The 20518-nt window shown below is 60.2% G+C and overlaps 1 protein-coding gene across 2 annotated transcripts in view; it reads left to right on the top strand.

Annotated features, from left to right (window-relative positions):
* NUP214 (nucleoporin 214) overlaps window positions 1–12582 on the top strand; it is a 67340-nt gene extending 54758 nt beyond the window's left edge. For both annotated transcript variants that reach the window (XM_084899790.1, XM_084899789.1), the window contains exons 31-36: window positions 906–1062; window positions 6346–6498; window positions 10357–10528; window positions 11096–11235; window positions 11925–11949; window positions 12339–12582. In XM_084899790.1, coding sequence (XP_084755916.1) covers window positions 906–1062; window positions 6346–6498; window positions 10357–10528; window positions 11096–11235; window positions 11925–11949; window positions 12339–12372 — 681 coding nt within the window. In that variant the 3' untranslated portion in view covers window positions 12373–12582. The remainder of the gene's footprint in view (window positions 1–905; window positions 1063–6345; window positions 6499–10356; window positions 10529–11095; window positions 11236–11924; window positions 11950–12338) is intronic.
* The last annotated feature ends 7936 nt before the right edge of the window (window positions 12583–20518 follow it).

Genomic DNA, 20518 nt, shown 5'->3' with positions numbered 1-20518 from the left:
GCCACGGGGGTCATCGCACACTTAGCTCTACTACTGCCGGCCCCTCAGACCTGCCACTGGTCCTTCTAGAACCAATTCCAGAAGAAGTGAAGCGTGGTGCCTGCCACAGCTGCGTCAGCGCGCCCTGAGCGAGCAGCGTCCCCCGTGCAGGATCTGCGCACAGGACGGAACTCAGCTGTGGCCGCCATTCCAACAATGGAGCTAATTTAAGCCTCTGCGGCGCTGGGAAAGTCATTATGGAACACAAGTGCTCGTACAGGGGAGAGGCAGCGTCGTCACTGAGCAGCCGTTGCTGATGAGTTCAGCCAAACACGAGAGGAATCGGAATAAGGTGCCCAGGATGCCCAGAAATGTCCCTGCACCTGTTCACGTGGGGCGCTCCTGAGGGGGGCGCTCCTGCCTCTGGCGCCGTCAGCAGGGACCGCAGGCAGCAGGGCAGAGACCTTCCAGATCCCACCCCGCCCGCCGGCGGGGCTCAGGGGTTGAGTGTCGACCTATGAACCAAGAGGTTACACTTTGATTCCTGGTCAGGGCCCAGGGCACACGCCCAGGTTGTGGGCTCCATCCCCAGTGAGGGGCCTGCAGGAGGCAACCAATTGGTGATTCTCTCTGATCATTGATGTTTTTGTCTCTCTCTCCCTCTTCCTCTCTCTGAAATGAACCAGTAAATATATGTGTGTGTATATATATAAAGTTCCCACCCTCCATAGTCACGTTTTCAGGGGCCACAGGGCGGGCTAGCCGAGCACTCTGATGGGCAGGAAGGCCTGTGCCGGAGCCAGCTCCCCTGTGGTGGCGAGAGTATCCGCACTGAACTAATCAGCCTCTGCTGCTTCCGTTCCTGCCCGGGATATGGCCGCCGCTCGGTGACCTCTCACCGCTTCTTCCTGCCTTTTCTCTTGCAGCCGTCACCGTCCTCCGGCGGCAGTGTGTTCGGGTCCGGCGGCGCCAGCCGCGGGGGCGGCTTCTTCAGCGGCCTCGGAGGGAAACCCAGCCAGGACGCCGCCAACAAAAACCCGTTCAGCGCGGCCAGCAGCGGCTTCGGCTCCACAGCCACCCCAAGTAAGTGGAGAAAGTTCTCCGGCCCCTCCCCCGACTGCCACTGCCGTCCTCATGGTTATCGGCGCTTCGCTGACCGGTATAGGACAGAAAGGTCTAGAAGGACCATTTAAAATACCTACCCCCATTGCTTCTCGGCCTTTTGCCTAAGATCAAGTGTAAAATATCTACCCCAAGGCAGTGTGACCTGTTGGATCTCGGTTTTTATTTTTAGTTTCTTAATGACATGTCCTGTGTAATCACGGAAAGACATCAGCGCTGCAGGGAGAGAATTGAAATGAATGAGATCGAAGTGACTGGGGATGATGCGGGCAGACAGGCCTGAGTGCGAGCGGCCGAGCGTGCTGGGGTGCTGGGGCGGGCACGTCTGGTCTGCATTTGTGTCGCCCTCTGAATCCCTCTAAACCCGGCTGCTGTCAGAAGTGTCGCTGACAGTGGAGCCTTCGTCACTCCTTTGTCTTATTCCAAGTGAAGCCGCATCTCTGCTGGCACTTTCTTCTTCAGCTCATTGCCAAAGCACTTTATTGATCTGTCTCTTCATGGTTGGAAATGAAAGAAACTTACTTGTTTAAACCTTTAAATATGTATATATCCTGCTGCTGATGGGGCTGAGAGGGGAGGGTGGGACCCTGTCCTCTTGGTCTTAGCTTCGCCCAGAAGGCTGCCCAGAAGGCTCTTCTGAACCGAGAGCGCATGCCCACCGACAGAACAGGTGCCTCCTCCGTGCTCTCAGCTCCCGGGGCTAAAACAAAACTCTGAGTCCCCTGGATTCCCCCGTCTGTTATTTTGAGGTCACTGTCCGGCTGGGAGTATAAAAAGAGAGATCATGGTCCAGACACACGTGCCTCTTCATCTGTACCATTAAGTCATCAGAGGTTTGGTTCTGCAGCCTGCCAGGAAGAAGGTAGAATCCTAGAATGAAGGGCTTTTAGAAATCAAGTCCAGTAGTTTTCAAAAACTAATTCTGCAGATGAACTTGTATGCAGAATCCTGACTTGCAAGACAGACAGAACAGCTTGCTCAGAGGCGGGGTCAGAACCAGAGCCGCACCTGGGTGTTTGCCCCCTTCCCCTCTGTGGGCAGAGCTCAGGGCTCCCTGCGCAGACTGAGAGCACGGTCCGTCACAGCTCCCCCTGTCCCAGCCAGAACAAGCTCAGATTGGTGCAGTGATTTGTTCGGGGTTTTGTTTTTTAAATACATTTCCATCGATTTCAGAGAGGAGGGGAGAGGGAGACAGAAACATCAGTGATGGGAGAGAATGATTGATCGCTGCCTCCTGCACACTCCCCCCTGGGGATCGAGTCCTCAGCCCGGGCATGTGCCCTGACCAGGAATTGAACCTCGACCTCCTGGTTCTCAGGCACTGAGCCACACTTGCCAGTTTATTTTGTCACAAAGCCAGAAAGTGGCAGGTCTGGAATTCAGCTCCATCTTACACAATGTGCCAAACAGCCTCTGGCACCGACCAGGCGCTTGGTAACGTGCTCGTTAGACGTGGGTTTACCCTCCGGGTAGGTTATCTCCTGAGATTGTGTGACTAGCCTGTTTTGTTAGAACGGAGGCGGGGCATATCCTTGAAAAAATTCCTTTCCTCCTGGCTGATTCATCTCTCAGTGCCGCAGCTCCTACCTGTCAGGGGATTGCCTTCTCCCGGGGCTGGGCCGCTCAGGAGGCCCGCGGTGCCACCTCCCGGCTCACGCTCGCGGCCGCAGGAGTGTTTGTTTACAGCGCACACGGGCGGTGGCTCCCGGCCTGTTGTTGCCTGGCACGCCGTGTTTCTAATTCGGTGATTCTGATTTAAAATCGGCGCGTCTATTCTTGGGACCAGACACCTGCTGGTCTCTGTCTCCTGACCCTGGGCAGCTGCTCCCCAGCAGTTGACTTGTGTGCCGCGGGGAAACTGAAGTAACTCTGAAAGGGCACACGACTTAACATTTTCTTTTTTTAACTAAGTGTGGGACTTGGTGCTGGAGACAGCAGCCTCTCTGTCGCCTACAGGATAAGAGGCCCGGAACTAAGAAAGCTGCGGCAGAGCGCCTGGCAGCCTCTCTCCTGGGGACTGCCACACAGGGCGCTGAGCACCACTCTTCCCGGGCCGTGGACGGAGCCCCCTCCTCCCTCCTCGCACAGCCCTCCCCTTCTCCCGGCCTGTCTAATTAACAGCCATCCAGGCAGAGCCCCAACATACTTTTCTGACTTTGATTCGGTTCCCCCAACACATATCCCCCCCCCCCCCCCCCCCCCCCCCCCCCGCTCCTCGCTCCACGCACCTGAACCTGCCCGTCCCTAAGGGTGGATGTCAGGCTCTCCCTGTGGGCAGCAGTGACTCCCTGTCGGAATCCTGGGCCCCGTGTTCTGTTCCTTGACCAGACCTTGGGCAGAGGGTCTGGTCACTTCTCACACAGCGCCCTTGGCTGCGGCCTCCTGTTTGGGTGAGCACTTAGGGAGGTGCAGTGGCACAGCCAGGCTCAGTCTGGATGTTTCCAGGCTCTGCTCCATCACGTGGCCTCCTGGGATCCTGCTGGCCTGGCCGGGTGACCAGCCTCCCAGGTGTGCGCGTTGCCCCTGGCATTTCACATTCCCCAGCAGACACGTTATCTGAGCCACATCCAGCAGGTCCCTCTGTGACACTGAGGGTCAGCCTCAGGAGGGACGGGAACCACGCGGTGATGGAGAGACGAGCTGTGAGCACCGCATGCAGAGGCCCGCACGCTGTACGGGTTCCTTCCTTCCTCCCCAGAGGCTGCCCCAAGGCACGCTGAACCCCGGGGTCGTTTCCATCCACAGCCAGGCCTCCCGCCGCCCCAGTGTGCCTGAGGAGGGGTGTGCCGTCCTGGGCACCTTCTGTGTCGGCGCTGGGAGACTCCCTTGAGGAGGAAGCTGGCTGATGGAGTCTGTTGGGCTCAGAGGGTCCCCGCACAGTGTCTCTTAGGAAAGTGTCCTGGGCGGGCGTTTCTCAGTCCCTTTCTCATCTCGTGGGTCCTCCTGAGTGCCTGGAGCCCGCAGAGGGGACGGGACCTGGTCTCTGGTCTCTGCGGTGGTGTTTACGTGGTGATGGTAGGGGATGTGGCCTTTTACCAAATCAAAGATCGGTGAGGATCGGTGTGCCCGCAGCGGGGGCGGGCTCAGAGCAGACCCCGTCTCACCTGCACTGCCTTCCCCTCGCCTGCCTCCCCTCCAGCTGGTCGTCCAGGGGCTCCACGGAGACCAGTTTCCTTACTGGCCAGCTCCTCAGGATCTTAGCGTGAAACGCTGTTCCAACAACCGAGTGTCTCAACCACTTTTTCAAGAACTAGAGACTCTTAATTTGGGAGCCATTGGAGACAGCAGAGAGACACGCAGACTGCAGAAGCAGAGCGGACGTGGCTTCCACCTTGTTCTCAGAGCAGCTTCCGTCACTCCCGACACGTCCCTACACTGGGCTGCTTTTGAGATTGCAAATGACAGCTGCCACACCGTGCACGGTCGCGTCCTCATTAGCTTCGCAAAATGGGCAGGGTGCCAAGACCGTTTGGCTCAGTAGATAGAGCGTCGACCTGCGGACTAAAGGGTCTCAGGTTCGATTCCGGTCAAGGGCATGTGCCTTGGTTGTGGGCACATCCACAGTTGAGGGTGTGCAGGAGGCAGCTGATCAATGATTCTCTCTCATCGATGTTTCTAACTCTCTATCCCTCTCTCTTCCTCACTGTAAAAAATCAATAAAATATATATATTTTTTAAATGGGCAGGTTTCATGCCCCGCAGCTGACCTGCTGTCTGTCTGTGTTGGCCATGAGTGGGTGCGGCAGGGGGAAGAGTCAGGGACGGGAAGTGGTGTTCCTGAGGACCCCGCACGTGCCCGACAAGGTGCCCTGCGCACACACTCATTAGCTCCTCGCCGCAGCTCTGCGTGCTCACAGCTCTGTGCGGGACGGGGGCTCAGGGAAATTCAGTTCTTGCCCAGCATCATAGCTCTGAGGTGTCTAAGCCACATCTGAATGCAGAGCGCATGCTTGTTCCATTATAAGGTGCTATGGACAACTTACAGGCAAAGGAGGGAGGAGACACAGAAGACGGCCCGTGGGGGGACGACGCAGGCTGTTAAGGGTGCTGATCGACCCCATCGGCCATTTGGCCACCACAGTGTGCGTCATAGTGACCGGTCATGGCGCCGTTCCAGTAGCTTGGCTTTTATAGAGAGAGAGAGAGTGAGAGAGATTTTTTTATTTTTTTTAATTCTCACCCAAGGATAATTTTCCCATTGATCGAGAGAAACACATCGATTGGTTGCCTCTTGCACGAGTTCCAAGCAGGGCCCAGGCAGGGGAGGAGCCTGTAACCAAGGTGCATGCCCTAGACTGGAATAGAACCCAGGACCCTTGGGTCTGCAGGTCAATTCCAGTGGTCAGCAAACTGTGGCTCGCGAGCCACATGTGGCTCTTTGGCCCCTTGAGTGTGGCTTTTCCACAAAATATCATGTACTCTTAAGTTAATAACAATGTACCTATCTATATAGTTTAAGTTTAAAAAATGTGGCTCTCAAAAGAAATTTCAATCATTGTACTATTGATATTTGATTCTATTGATTAATGAATTTGCTGACCACTGCTCTATTCACTGAGCTAAACCGGCTTAGGGCTACAAACTCATTTTAATAAAACACCGGTCTATAAGTGGTGGGGAATCGAACAAATACTTCTCACCCGTCTTGGTTTTAGTAGTTAGTTTTCTTTCTTTGTGTGTGTGTGTGAAGGACTGACCCACTAGATAAGCATCTGGAGCTTAGCTGAACTCTGAAAAGGAGGAAATCACCCTGGAAGTCTGCTGGCCTCTTTTCCGGTCTCAGAACATCCCTGGCTCCGTCAGATCAGAGGTCGGCGCCCCGGGGTTGCTTTGTCCGAGTTCTCTGAGCAGACTAGGCAGCAGCCAGCGTGCCAGACCTGACTGTAAAAGCTGCGCTGGAGCCATGTACTTGGCTTGGGTTTGCCCAGATGGCATTCCGGCGTGAGGCTGCGCTGTCGGGCCCGCGGGCAGACGGGCCAGGGCCCGCGGGAGCGCGGATGAGTTTCGGTGCCGGAGAGCTGCGTCAGGAAATCCTGAGCCTGACTCGCACGTAATCAAATCCGGCCTCAAGACCCATGCACATCGGAGAAGGCTCCAGTGCTCTTCGGCTCAGCTCCCTGAATCGTCCACTCCCGGCCACTTCCTCCTCCTCCCAAACACCCAGCTGAGCTTCCTGCGTCTCCGTTGAGAATTGAGGACATGCTCCCCCTCTGACCTCGCGCACACGTGTCTCTCCTCCGCCAGATACCTCCAGCCTGTTCGGAAACAGCGGGGCCAAGACGTTCGGCGGCTTTGCCAGCTCGTCGTTCGGAGAACAGAAGCCTGCCGGCACCTTCAGCGCAGGAGGAGGCAGCGTGGCGTCCCAAGGCTTCGGGTTCTCCTCTCCGAACAAGACAGGTACTGGCCCTGCGAGGGGGGGTTCCCTGAGGGGGGTCCCCGGGCTCAGGGCACGGATCAGGAAGGAGGGGCGCTCTGGCGTGGTTCCGAGGGAGCAGGAGGGAGCGGGGATGGAGTGACTCCCGAGAGCCACTGTGCTCCTCCTCTGTCCTGGGTCTCCTGGGACAGGTCATAAAGCACAGAGTGCAGCTGTGAAACCCTTAGGAGAATTAGGGTCTTCCCGGGAAGAAAACGTAAACACGTGGCCAGTGCAGGGTGGCGATCGCTGAAATGTAAACAGGAAAGTGTCCGAGTCGCACATTTGCTCGGAGCCCATTGCCTGTCGCAGGCCGAACAACTATTTAACTGCCATTCTTCCCCAAGTCACGTGTTTTTTGTTTTTAATTGAGTATAATAAACAAGTACATTAGATATGCTAGTACAGTACATGTACACATATAACTTCAAATATTCACATATCATAAATTAATTCCCACAATTGGAAAATACCCACGTAATCCAGAATAAAGAACATTGCTAGCACTACTTCTCACCCCAGCATTACTTTTACAGTATACATTTGTGAATGGCGACTTTTTATAATCACGCATTAAATTTAGAATTAAAGTTTTTAAAGGACATCCTATATTTAGACACAAAAAATATTTCGTTTCTGTCGCCTGCCTCCTCTATCCTATTTCTGTCTCTGGGATCTGCGTGGGTCTGCCTTCCTGCCCTGTTGCGTGGACAGTTACGTGAAAGGATTTGTTTTAAGGCACAAAGCAGAGGAGGGATGTTGACTGAGAGAGCGGTTCCTTCAAGCAGGCACCCAGGAGTGAGCGGCAGGACACTCCCTCTCAGATGTGGGCGAGACTGAATTCTACCAGTGCCGGGGGTCCCGCCTGCAGAGCAGATGCATAGGTGCTAGGGTCCCATTGGAGACAGATGTGTAGGTGCTCAGGGTCCCACTGGGGACAGATGTGCAGGTGGCTCAGGGTCCCACTGGGGACAGATGTGCAGGTGGCTCAGGGTCCCACTGGGGACAGATGTGCAGGTGGCTCTGATGCAGAATCGCCCCCATTAGCATCTGGAATCCACTGCGTGGAGCACAGTTGCTGTGGTTTCCAGATTCACTATGCGCCTCCCCTCAGGCTGTGGGGCCAGTTTGGGGTGCTCCTTTCCTAGGTTTTGAAATGGATGAGAAACGGGCATTGCAGCTCCCTTTTGCCCCAACCTTCCCGGCAGTGAGTGATTTTAAAACGAAAGGGCTACAAACTCGTTTCTTGTTAACCAGGCAAACACTACTTGACTACGAGATTTTCGTTCATTGATTATCAAGGCTGTTTCTAAGGAACCTGGTATGTCTCCTTGGACTGGTGTGTTTTCTTATACATTGTCCCTTATCCTGGGATCAAGTTGTTGATTGGAGAATCTGATGCTTCTCATTTTTCAATCTTAAAGAAAACGTACCTCCCTTTCAGAATATTTTTTCTACTTGACTTTTTGCCTCATGAAACCACCCAGTTCAAGGACTGGAACGGTGAAAGCCACCCAGCAAACGCCTGAGCGGAATGAGCGAGCAACAGGAAGGGGCGCCTGCTCGCCTGCTCCGGCACTCCGGGAGCTCACCCCGTTTCAGGGGCTGCTGTAGGAGCGGAGCCTCCGAGCACCACAAGGCTGCTTTCTCCTGAGAGGGAAGCCAGCCTTCCTCTGAGGGACTCGATGCTGGTCTGGAGGCATCTCTGAGGAATTCCGAAGTGCCCATCCTCCCTCTGAGCGGTGGCATCAGGAAGCATGCTGCTGGGGATACCTGGGGGAGACAGGAGGAGGGACAGGCTGCCCGGGTCCACGGGGCTCACCCCGCTGCGCCCTGGCCAGAGTCGCTGGGAGAGTGGTGGGGGAGGGGGGGGAGGCGGGGGAGAGAGCCTCACGTACAGGTTAGATGCTAGGGGGTCTTTGAGTCACTCAGCCTTGTTCTGGTCCCACTACACCATTTACCTGCCGACTGGACTCAGACACGGGACGTCTTGACAGCCTCAGTTTGCTCACCTGGGAAGTGGAGATTCCGGGTTTTGGGGTGGATTACAGCAGACCGGTCTACAGCAGCTGGCACGTGAAGGGCCCTCAGTAAACCAGATCGTTCATTGTCACTGGTGATTAGCACATTTCTGTTTCTTCAGGGGAAGGAAATCGTGAAAATAAGGCAACTAATAAAATCAAACCCCGCGAGTCAGTCTTCGGAAATAAGACCAGAATGACTGTCCTCTCTGCCTGCCGGGACCCGGGCGTGGGGAAGTTGTGTGTGCTTGTGTCGGTGTGTGTTTCCATCCCTCCTTTCCCCTACAGTTCACTTTCTGTATCATTGTGACTTCTCACTTTTCACTCACCGTCCACCCAGAAGCCGGCCTAACGCGGAGTGCGAGGCACTAGCCCCAGCCCCGGCCGGTGTCTGGGAAGAGTAACTGGATCTGTGGTCAGTGCTGAATAATTCAGCGCAGGGTTTTAGCGCTTTTTCTTTTCCAGTCCGTTATGTTTGGAGCCCAGCATGCCCGTTAGCATAGCTTGGAATTTCACTCAAGGCTTTAAAATTCAGGATGTTAACCCAAACGTGAGCCTTAGCAGAGTCTCTTCTCAGTGGTGCAGCCACTGCAAACGGCCCACCAGCGAGTAACGGGTCAGAAAGAACAGTGAACCAGACGCTGGTCCTTTCGGGCCGGGGGCAGAGGCTGGCGGTAGGTAAGGCCAGGCTGGCCCTCTGGGCTTCACTTTCTGAAGAGGCGGGAAGGAGCTCGCTCCCGGCAGGCTAGTCGCGCCTTGCGTGTGCCTCAGCCTCCGTCATTCCCTTCAGCGTGTGGCTCCAGGCCAGTACGCATTCTGAGAAGTATCCCCTCAGAATTCCGTGCACTGTAGTTCATTTCACTCAGCAGACCCTCACCGAGGGTTTCTGGGTAGCCAAGAAGGATTTCAGCCGTGTCTCGGGGTTTGGGACCCTGCTCGGGCAGGATAGTCCTCTTCCCACCTGCTGGGCATCTCGGCCAGCCCAGCTGCTCTGGGCCCGCCTGACCCTCTTCTGTGCGTGGCCGCCGCCAGCCTGTGTCCAGAGCAGCGGCCGGAACCCGCGGAGGGAGCCCGCGTGGACGCTCGCTCTGCCGGTCCGGCCGGCCGTCAGCACCGCCGTGCAGCAGCTCCTCCCGGAAACGCGGTGCTGCTCTGCGGAGGAGCAGCCCCGGCCGCAGAGAGGAAGCACTTCAAGCTTCTTCTGGACACACAGAGAGAGAGACGGTGGTGAGAGACTGAGAGCCATCGCCGTAAATAAATAAACAGGCCTGGCTGAGCGCCAGCGCCGAGCCGCTCACCTCGGCTGCCGCCCATCATTCCCGAGAGGCATCGGCACCGGGGGCTGGGCCTGGCCTGTCTGTCATCCCCGACCGCGGCAGGCCTCGGCGCTGAGAACGGCTTCGCCACAAGGAGTCTCAGTGCAGCCAGGCAGGAAGGGACCGGAGTGCCCACGTTGGTTCTGGGTGGCGACCTGATTTGACACGACTGGGAGCTCACAAGCCCGGCTTCCGTCCGGGAGGGGCTGGGAGCTCAAGACAAATACGGGGTCCGCGGGTTCTTACAATTCGGGGAGCTGTCCCGAGTGGACCCCAGAGCCCTGCTGGAGCCGGAGGGAGGAGGCTGGTGGCTGGGTTTGCTTTGGGTTTAATTACTGTTTTGCTGCTGGAAAGGGTGGTGCCCTTTGCTGGGCTTCCTTGTGTTCAGATTCTAACGGATTTTCCCTTTTTCTTCCTCTTTTGATTTGGTTTCTCACCGCTCACTGTCTTCTCTCCTGTCTCCTCCTTTCTCCCTGTTCTGTTTGTTTGCCTCTGTTTTGCTCAGGTGGCTTCGGTGCTGCTCCAGTGTTTGGCAGCCCTCCTACTTTTGGGGGATCCCCTGGGTTTGGAGGGGTGCCAGCATTCGGTTCAGCCCCAGCCTTTACAAGCCCTCTGGGCTCGACGGGAGGCAAAGTGTTCGGAGAGGGAACGGCGGCTGCCAGCGCAGGAGGATTCGGGTAAGCGCCCGGGGAGGGGACCCAGGGAGGGCACACTGTGCGGAGCAGGGCTAACGGCCGGCTGGAGGTTCCAGGGTGACGTTGCCGTCCCCTTTGTGCGGGCCCTGGTCTCTGCCCACAGACATCGGAGGAGCCCCCTGCCGTTTGAGAGGGGCCCTCTGCAGCGGGAGTGGCAGCAAGGACAGGGCCACGCTGCTCGTGCGTGTAGATGACACCTCACCTCGGCGTGAGAAGTAGACAGGGTCAAGGTCAAGGTCCAGGGAGTAGGCAAATAGAGGGCGGGGTGTCGATAAATGAGAAATGCTGAAATGGTGGAATGAAACCGGAGGATTATTGAAGCAGAAAGAGCAGAAAGTGTAGAACTGCTTCGTTGCCAATGACTGCCGTGTCCGGACAGTGGCCCAGGCGCCTGGCACGCGGGATCGTGTCGCGTGGGCCTGCCGCTGTCCCCCAACTGATGCGAACCAAGCACGTGCCCTCCACTCGTGGTCTGCAGCCTGAGGCCACGGGGCTGCCTGAGGCCGGCCGCAGGGGCAGCGGCGCTGATTGTGGTTCCTCCCGGTGCAGGTTCGGCAGCGGCAGCAGCACCACGTCCTTCGGCACCCTGGCCGGCCAGAACGCGCCCACCTTCGGGTCGCTGTCCCAGCAGACGCCGGGCTTCGGCACCCAGAGCGGGGGCTTCTCCGGCTTCGGGACGGGCACAGGAGGTAGGACACAGATCCCCTTGCCAGAGATGGGATGCCCAGCTTTGGGCGTAGCACTGTAAAAGCTGAAAGTGCCTGAGGGCAGGATGTGGGGTTTGGTTTCCAGAGCGTGTTTCCTATGGTTAAAGTAGATTGTAACACTGTGCCACTTCTTACCAAATATTTCTCAAGACTTGAGAACGTGAGACAATCATCATCTCCCTAGATACCGGTTCAGAAATCCAAGCAGCAAACCCAGTGAGGTGTGGAGACCTTCCGCCCCGCCCTTCGTTCCACGAGCGCCATGCTCTGCCCTGTCCGGGCCGCTCACTGCGGCTCAGAGCCGGCGTCGGTCCTGTTGTGCAGACACACACACAAAACTTTGGGGCGTTTGCCCGCAGCGAGCAGCAGAGCCAGGCCCGAACCCCGGGCCTGCTTCTCCGGCCGCACGGAGAGGAAGCAAGTGGGTGGGAACAGAGAAAGCACGCTTCCCTAACGACATGGGCCTGGGTGTCACGGTGGCGCTACGTGAGGGGACCCGACCAGAGACCTCTGGGTCCGCCCCCCCCGGCGGGCGGAGGGAGGAGCCCTACGGAAAGGAGGCGTTCCGTGGGGATGGAGGAGAGGGTCTGGCCGAGGGTCACCTTTGTGTGTGTGTGTGTGTGTGTGTGTGTGTGTGTGTGTGTTAACTCCACCCTTTCCATCTTTTCCAGGATTCAGCTTTGGATCATCGAACTCGTAAGTACCTCCAGTTCTGAATCATCAGATAGGACGGAAGAGTGTGTGGCCCGGGGAAAACTGGACACTGATGTTTGCTCTGCGTGTGCATGCTTCCTGTGAGAAAGCTCATGCTGGAGGCGCGGGGGTCGGCTTTGTGAATCGGCCCCTCTCGGCAGGGATGTGGCAGGAGGGACCAGGTGGTGCCTTGTCCGGGGCCATGTGCGAGAGGGGAGGGGGCTTCCGGTCAGCAGAGCCTGGAAGGAGGACTGGGTCCGAGGCCCATTCGCCTTGTCTTGTGACCCTCACTCTGCTTCTGTGGAGACTGGGAAGACAGTGAACACTCGGGCCCGGACGTGGTGCCAGGCCGTCGCATGCCAGGCTGACCTGCCTCCCGGCCTTCCTTGCAGGTCTGTCCAGGGCTTTGGCGGCTGGAGAAGCTGAGTGGGCATCGTGCCCCTCTCGGTCCGGGACCATCGCACCCTCGGCTCCTCGGCCCCGAGCAGCCGGAAGCCGCCCGTAAAGCGGACGTTCTCGTTGGCGCGCCCGGGCGGACAAACAGAACTCGGCGGACGCCTGGTTGTTACTTCGTGTGGCCTGTTCCCCCTCTGCCCCTGTCATTAAACTGTTCGGTTGTTTTCATACAAAATGTAAGTGGGGGTTTTCTCATTTTTTTAAAATATGTTTTTATTGATTTCAATGAGGAAGGGAGAGGGGAAGATAGAAATATCAGTGATGAGAGAATCGTTGATGGGCTGCCTCCTGCCCACCCCCCACTGGGGATCCAGCCCACAACCTGGGCCTGTGCCGTGACCTCCTGGATCCAAAGTTGATGCTTAACCACTGAGCCACGCCCGCTGGTCTGTCAGTGGGATTTTCATGTCACAGCCAAGGACAGAGGTCTCCTCGTCGCTGTGGCTCTGAGACCGGGTGCCTTCCCTCGCCAGCAGGACGTCCTCAGCGACAAGCACGGTGTCGGCCCGTCTCCCCGGTGTCGGCCGGTCTCCCCGGTGTCGGCCGGTCTCCCTCCCCGGTGTCGGCCCGTCTCCCTCCCCGGTGTTGGCCCGTCTCCCCGGTGTCGGCCGGTCTCCCCGGTGTCGGCCCGTCTCCCCAGTGTCGGCCGGTCTCCCCGGTGTCGGCCCGTCTCCCCGGTGTCGGCCCGTCTCCCCAGTGTCGGCCGGCCTCCCCGGTGTCGGCCCGTCTCCCCGTAGGCTCAGACCCAGGGCTCTGCAAGGGAAGAGACTGATGGCTGCTCGTCACCCACCGAGGCAGTAACTCGTATCCTCCCGTGTCCTGCTGGTGGGTGTCAGACTCTCGGTGCCAGCTTTCTGCCGGTGGCGGGGAAGTAACTCACTCGTGCAGGCGTCAGCGGAGTTTGGGGAGAGGCGTCAGCGGAGTTTGGGGAGAGGCGTCAGCAGAGTTTCCCTTAGAGGCTCGGGAGCGGAGGCGGGCCTGGAACAGACCAGCGCCTGGTGCCTGCGGCCGTCCTGGAGCGGCCCGGCTCTCCTCCTGGGCCCCTAGCGCCGTGCGTCCACGGCTGCCGTCCCCTCCGGAGAGGAGGCGGTGGGGGCCTGAGTGACGGGGCCATGGTGCCGCTGGCCCTGTTACCCTCAGTGCCGGGCCTGGCAGCCGGGGCGAGGAGCTGTGCTGCCTCCTGCTGTCACAGCGCAGTGTTGGCGAGGCCGGGCCCGAGGTCCGACCTGCAGTGTCTCTGCCCGCGCGGCTCTCGGGTCTGCTGTTTCCTGTCTTCAGCGGCGATCCTGCAGGGCTGGCAAGGCCCCTCAGCCCAGGAGAGTGGGGTTCCGTCATCTGTGCGCCCAGAGCGTGGCCGCACTCGGCTGCGGGCGTCAGCAGGGGACGTTGGAATGGACAGTTGTTCATCCCGCGCGGGGAAACTAAAACGCGGGGGTATGTTACTGGCTGTGCCCGTTGGAAAGGAGGGGCTCACCGAGGCCCGTGAGCGCGGCCCCGGGGGACGAGTGTGGTCTGCCACCACGATGGCACCGGGCGCCCAGTGCAGGCTGCGCCCGCCGCAGAGGACTGCGGTGCTGACCCCCGCAGCCACGGAGCAGGGGCAGTGCCGGGACGCGCACAGCCAGGCCCGGGCTGTTCTGCACGTGGAGCCCCTAGTCACACAGCCGCCGCCGGAGACAAAGGGACTTGGGCTTGATGGGCAGCTCAGATGGGGCCCCACTTGAAAGGCCTCGTGTGTCATCCTGTCGGCTGACACGCAGACCCAGCCCGGCTCCTGCCCATCTGTTCCCCCGGAGGCGCGTTTTTATAAATAGAAGCTGGTTCGGCCTAAACCCTTGACCTCAAATTCTCTGCTTAATCCTCCATCGAGGTGGCATGTGGCAGTGCTCCTCCGGCCGTATCAGCTGCGCGGCCGATAACGCCCAGCATGCCTGCGGCGGGGAATGCGGTGCTGGCGTGGGGGCCTCTCCGCTCCTTTTTTGGGGTCGGTTACACTGGCAGGTGGCAGAGGTCATCTCGGAGCGCAGCCAGCGGGCAGCCCTGAAACCCAAGCTTCCGGGTGTGGGCGGAGCGCGGTGGCTCCAGCCTGCCTGGGAGCAGCCGGTGGGGCTGGGGTGAGGGCTGGGCCCGTGAGGAGCGGGGACCACAGCTGCCCCGGAGGCGGCCCCACCCCAGCTCTCGAGGCCGCAGTGCTGTTGGCTTCACTATGGCCCTGAGACGGGAAAGGCAGGAAGGAAAGGGGGCGGTTTAATGAGCTGCGGTTTGCTTGGCTTTTCTCGATGTAAACGCCGTGTCCATTCCCAGCGCCTCGGATGGCAGCAGTGACAGCCAGGAAGAGCCCCGGACACAGGGGCGTGGGCACGCCCACCTGGTCACACAGGTGGGGAAAGCAGGCTCCTCAGTCTCAGTCACGGGCGCTTCGGGAGTCAGTGCAGGGAAGGCACCGCCGTCCCCATCGCTCTGGCCTTGGCGCCGTCCTGCTGGCACCGGTGCCTCCGGGCGCACCAGGGAGCGGCTCGTCGCCGGGTCGCCGCACAGAAGCACCGTGCACTCCCCGCCGCTGTGCGAGCACACGCTCCCGGTCCCGTCCACCCGCGGGCAGCGCCGGCGTGGACTGCGCGGGCCACTCACACCGTGAGATCCAGGGGCCCACGCAGCCACCTGTGCACGGTCGGCGTGTTTCTGGTCCCCGGCTGGGAACCTGGGAATCGGGGGCTGGCCTCGCTCATCCTGGTCGCACCGGAGCCCGCGAGGTTGTGACAACAGCGGTGTTCCACCGCGTCAGGCTTTGTGCCAGGCACTGGCCGTCTTCAGTGCTTCTCGGACATTTTCACATTCAGCCTACGAGCGAGACGCTGTAACCCACCTCCCCGTGAGAGCGGGAGGCTCGGGAGCGTGTGCTGAGTCTGAGCCAGGTGGTGCCACGCCCTGCCCTCAGCCAGGCTGCCCCCTCCCCTGGGCCGTCATTCGTCTTAGAAGAAACACTGGCCACTGGCCTGCACCGACCCTGCTGAGCCCTCACCACAGCGGTGCCGTCTGCCCCGTGGAAGGGAGCCGACCTTGGACGTGGGCCCAGCGGACGTTCGGCCCGCTGTGTGTTTTGCCCCCATCCTGCTGGCTCCTGCCTTGTATGTGGTCATCGTCTGTCTAAACCGCAGCCCCGGGGGAGGGGCAGAGGCTGTCTGGGCAGCGGCGTGAGGTGGCACGCCCCACGCACAGACGGCCTGCCAGCTTTCCGGCGAGGGGTCAGGGCTGCAGGAAGCAGCTGGCTTCTCGCCCTCGGCCGTCTGATCCCGCCTTCCTCTGCTCTCTCTCCGGGGTCTGGCTGGAGGGTTTCCAGTCCCACAGGAGGTGGGACCCCGCGCCATTGTTCAGCCCCTCGGCTTATAAATAGAACCCGTGCATTCCCCGGCCCGGCCGGAGATGCTCCACATTGTTGTCAGCCGGACCGGGATGCCAGCTGCAAAGAGAGGGCCTCCCGGGGGAGGGGGGGCGGGCGGGGCGGCAGCACCCGCAGTGGTGGTGCCCAGCTCCCCGCGCACGTCCCTCCAGCACCACTTCCTCTCCCCCCCCCCATCTCCTTATGGCCGGATGCAGAGGCAGAAGTGCTTCCCAAGCCTCCGAGGCTGTGCCGTCCCCCTGCCCTCCTGCCCCCTCTCACCACACTCTCCAGTCCCTGGGCACTCGCTCTGCTCCTCCAGTGGCCCATCCGGCCTCGGCCTCGGCCCTGGCCCAGTGCCCCTGCTCACCCTGCAGTCAGGGTAGATCACTCCCTTGCCTGCTCCGCTCCAGCAGCTCCGGTCCGTTCTCCCCCCACGGCGCTGCTCCTGAGGCCTGCGTCCCAGCTCCTCATGTGTGTGACCGGTGGTTTTGATTTGTCTGTCTGGCCTGCTCCTCCCCCCAAACAGCTCCATGAGGGCAGGACCACCTCCGCCTTGTCTCAGCCCTGGTGGCGCCAGGACAGCCAAAGCAGGACCTGTGGGATAAATGCCCCCGTAGAATGACTGCCCAGACCCCCGCCCTGGCTGGAGTCGCTCAGTGGTTAGTGTCAGCCATACATGGGAAGGTCATGGGTTCAATTCCCAGTCAAGCGCACATATCTGAGTTGTAGGTTCAATCCCCGTCCCTAATCTGGGTGCATGTGGGAGGCCATCAATCAATGTATGTCTCTCACATCGATGTTTCTCTCTCTCTCTCCCCCCGCCCCCGATGTCCCTCCCTTCCCCTCTCTCTAAAAATCAATGGGAAAACTATTCTCACTCCTTGGTGGAAGATTTTTTAAAATATATCTTTATTGATTTCAGAGAGGAAGAGAAAGGGAGAGGAGATGATGCCTCCTGAACGCCCCCCACAGGGGATTAAGCCCGAAACCCCGCCTATGCCCTTGACTGCAATCGAGCCCGGGACGCTTCAGTTCGAAGGCTAACGCTCTATCCGCTGAACCAGACCAGTTAGGGCGGTGGAAGATTTAAAAAAAAAAAAAAAAAAAAAAGCCAGACCCCAGCAGGAGATGACGAGGGGGTGAGGGCGGACTTTTACAGAAGGTTCAAGGGCACGGAGCCAGCCCAGCAAACCAGGGCCACAGCAAGGCCACTGTCGGAGCAGGCCCTGGGCTGGCCGAGACCTCCTGGCAGTGGCCTCCGGTTCTCAACAGCCCCGGGAGGCGTAGCTTTCAGCAGAGCAGCTGTCCGTGGCTCACAGTGCGTGGTGATGAGCACAGACTGGACACAGACCCAGGGACAAGGCTGTCCGCCGCTCACCAGCTGGAACAGGTGCCACGTGGCCCGAGCTAAAACGGCCGATGCCACGGCTCAGGACTGTATGCACAGGCTCGGGCTAGTGCCTGGCACAGGCATGGCCAGCTCACAGGTGGCTTCCCAGTGCCCCTGCCCTGAGCACACGCCCACAGGATTGCCACCCAACAGCACTCCCTCCAGGGCCCGGACACCCCTCCCCGGAGGGGCGCCCTCAGGTAGGGCTAAGGCAGGGAAAGGACCCCCTAGACCCCTGCCCTGTCTGCAGGTTTCTCTCCCTGCAGACCAGGGCAGCCACGCATGGCTCACTCCCCCAGCTCTCCAGCTGGCCGAGGGGTACCCAGCGAGGAGCAGGACGGGGTCATGCCGGGCTGTGAGTCACTGGCTGCAGCTGACAGAGGGGCTGTGTGAGCGGACGGGGCAGCCAATACTGTCAGAGCGTTAGAATCCTCAAGGTTTGGACGTTTGCTTTTCGGTTTCATTCCCTGAGTTTTAGGGAACCAGGGTTTGCCCCTGCGGAGGTGAAGGAAACTTACCACCATGTCGCAAGGTTCTGCATGTGGTAATTTGAGGGCGCAGCCTGGGCTCCTCCCCAGACCCTTCTGCCTGGGCCCTCTCAAGTGGCCACATTGCTCTGAGCTGGGCCCCGGCCTGGACCCCAGCTTCAGGCAGCTGACCTGGCGGGGCCCTGACGCTTGTCTGCAGGGACTTCTTTTCCCCGTTGAGCCGTTCTGGACACGAATAAACATCGTCTCTGCGACGTCCATGCCAAGTAGTGCTCGGACTCTGCTGTGTGGTGGCCAGCGTCACAGGTGGTGGGGCCCGTGTCATTGTCCAGGAGCATGTACTGATGTGTGCTTCCTGCGTGCAGCCCCCACGCCGGCCGCCAGCTGCCCAGCATGCACCTCGTGCTTCCTCCTGGCGGGCGGGGGGGGGGAGGGGGCGGCTGTCCTACCCACCCAGTGACCCAGGCCCCTCCCTCACCACGCGTGCTGGCTGTGAGCTGTGTGTTCAGGGAGGCAAAGCGGACCCGGCGGGATTTAAAGAAGCAGCGTCTTAGGGCTTTCCCTCCTTAAATGTAGAAATGAACTGAGACACAAGGAGGGGAAGAAACCGAGTTGTTTATGGTTAAGACCATGGATGTGCCTTGGTTTGGGTCCCGTCCAAGCTGTGTGGCCTCAGGCACGTCACTTACCCTCTCTGAGCCCGTCTCATTTCTGTAAATGGCACTACGTTCACTTAAATCTGCGTGTTGTTGCCGAGATTCCTGGAGAAGCTAGTCCCGCGGTCTGCGCGTCGCGGTGGCGTTAGGCCTGAGCAGTCTGGTCCGATATAAACGCCGGCCCAGCGCCCTCCCTCCCAGGCAGCCGTGCGTGGTGAATGCCGAGCGCATTTCTCCAAGTCCCACGGGCGGTGGGCAGGTGTGCGTGTCCTGGCTCCGGGTTGGGAAACCAGCGTGCGAGGCCAGGCGGCCAGCGGGCCTCGTTCCGCAAGTCGAGTGGCCGCCAAGAACAGCATGGGCCGCTGACCACGCCTCTTGCAGCAAACGCCCCGCTGCCGCCCTTTGTCAGATTTGAAAGGGACCGTAACTGTGAAGCAAGGCCAGGCCGGCGGAGGAACTGATGGTCTGCGTCTCACTCATGGACACGGGCAGGCCCGCCTGGGCGGAGCGGGGGCAGTGCCAGGACCCGGGCCAGCCGTGTGGGTCTGCCCCTCCGGACACAGGCTGGGGATGGGGCCGATTTGTCCATTTGGGGGGTCATTTGCTTGTATTTAATAGTTTCCATCAGCAGTGCCAGCGGGCTGTGCGATGGTTAACCCCACACTCCGGGGCCTGCTGCCCCGCAGGGAGCTGGGAGAACCGGTGTGGACGGCCGGGAGGCCTCAGGAAAAGCAGTGACTGAGCGAGACTCCCGATGGCTGTCGGAAGCCAACCCAGCGCTGCAGTTTCCCAGCTGCGTGACCTTTACACGCCCTTTGACCTTTGCTGAGGTTCCGTTTCCTGGTCTGTGCGCACAGCACAATGTGGTGGACGGTGACCCTGTTGGGAAGGCAGGCTGGGGCCGCTCCGGTGCACCTGCTGCTCCCAGACGGCCCGGGGCAGGGGGGCGGCCCCGCCCGGACAGCAGGCTCCGGTCCGGCTCCTGCGACAGCTGGCTGGGCCTGGTGTCGGCTCCGTCCCCGTCTGGGGTTTCTAAATTTAACCTGCTATCAGCCTGGGAGGCGGGAGGCTGCCACCCACCAGCGGCCACTCGGGATCCACTTTGCCCGCAGCCCCTCCCGCACAGCCTCCCTCCAATCGGCACCCCGTGCGCACTGCGTCCTGGCGCCTCCCTCCGTGCGTGGCTGCCGGAAGGTGGGGTGCCGGGCTCCTGGGCTTGTCCCGCGGTGACCCAGCTCAGCTCTCTCCGCAGTCCGCCAGGCCTGCACCGTTCCCTGCTCACACACCCCCCACACGCTCTGCGGGCAGAGCTCAGGAGCCGGCTCCACAACCGACAGCCGAACCGCAGCCGAGACTGCACACCCAGGAGCCCTCTGGGCGGAGGGCGGCCCGCGGGCCGGTTATGCAATTTCCTGCCGGTGGCTCCACACGGAGGCAGGAGGCGGAGGCCGCTGGGCTCTCGCGAGGGACCCCAGAGGAGAAGCCCGATCCCTGATGCCCAGTGGACGGGCAGTGCCCGGCGGGCGAGCCTGTGGCCTGCAGTGGCCGGGCAGCCCCTCCGAGGGAATGCGCCCAGCTCGCTGTGGGCAGAAACTGCCCCCAGGCAGGAGGGGAGAGGCATCTCCTGCCCGGAGCCCAGCAGGGAGCGAGCCAAAGGCTGGGCCTGCTTGTAACCGTCACCACCCTGGGGCCCGGGTTCAAATCCGGGGCCTCTTCCCACAGGCACAGCGTGGGCAGCTTCTCCCTTCCCTCTCCCTCAGTTCCTCATCTTGGAGATGGGGAGCTGGTAACCCGGTGGTTGTGAGGACTCGTGAGTTAACACCTGGACACCAGCCCGGGGAGCTCTGACCCCGCCAGCCAGGAGGCGGCTGCTCGGAGAGCCGGGTCCCCTGCAAGGAGGTGGGGCTGGGTTCTCCCCAGACTGGCCGGCGGCTCCAATCCACGGCCCCCTCAGCCCACCCCACTGCAGGACCCCAGCCCCCGCCTCCGCCTTTCCTAGGAAAGTGGTTAGAACACAGGATGAACTGCAAGGCTGTGTCCATGCAGCCCCCCGCCACACACACACACACACACACACACACACACATCGTATACACACATCCCCACACTGGCTGCCGGCTGAGGGCCGGGCAGAGCCACCTTCCGGCTCCCGTGGCCCCAGCAGCTCCCTCCTCACGAAGACAGGTCTAAGGTTAATGTG

This window comes from Pipistrellus hanaki (genome assembly GCF_964339955.1).
Source record: "Pipistrellus hanaki genome assembly, chromosome: 11".
NCBI classification, from domain to species: Eukaryota; Metazoa; Chordata; class Mammalia; order Chiroptera; family Vespertilionidae; genus Pipistrellus; species Pipistrellus hanaki.
Note: the sequence above shows the minus strand (reverse complement) of the source record. Positions and strands in the feature narration are given on the sequence as shown.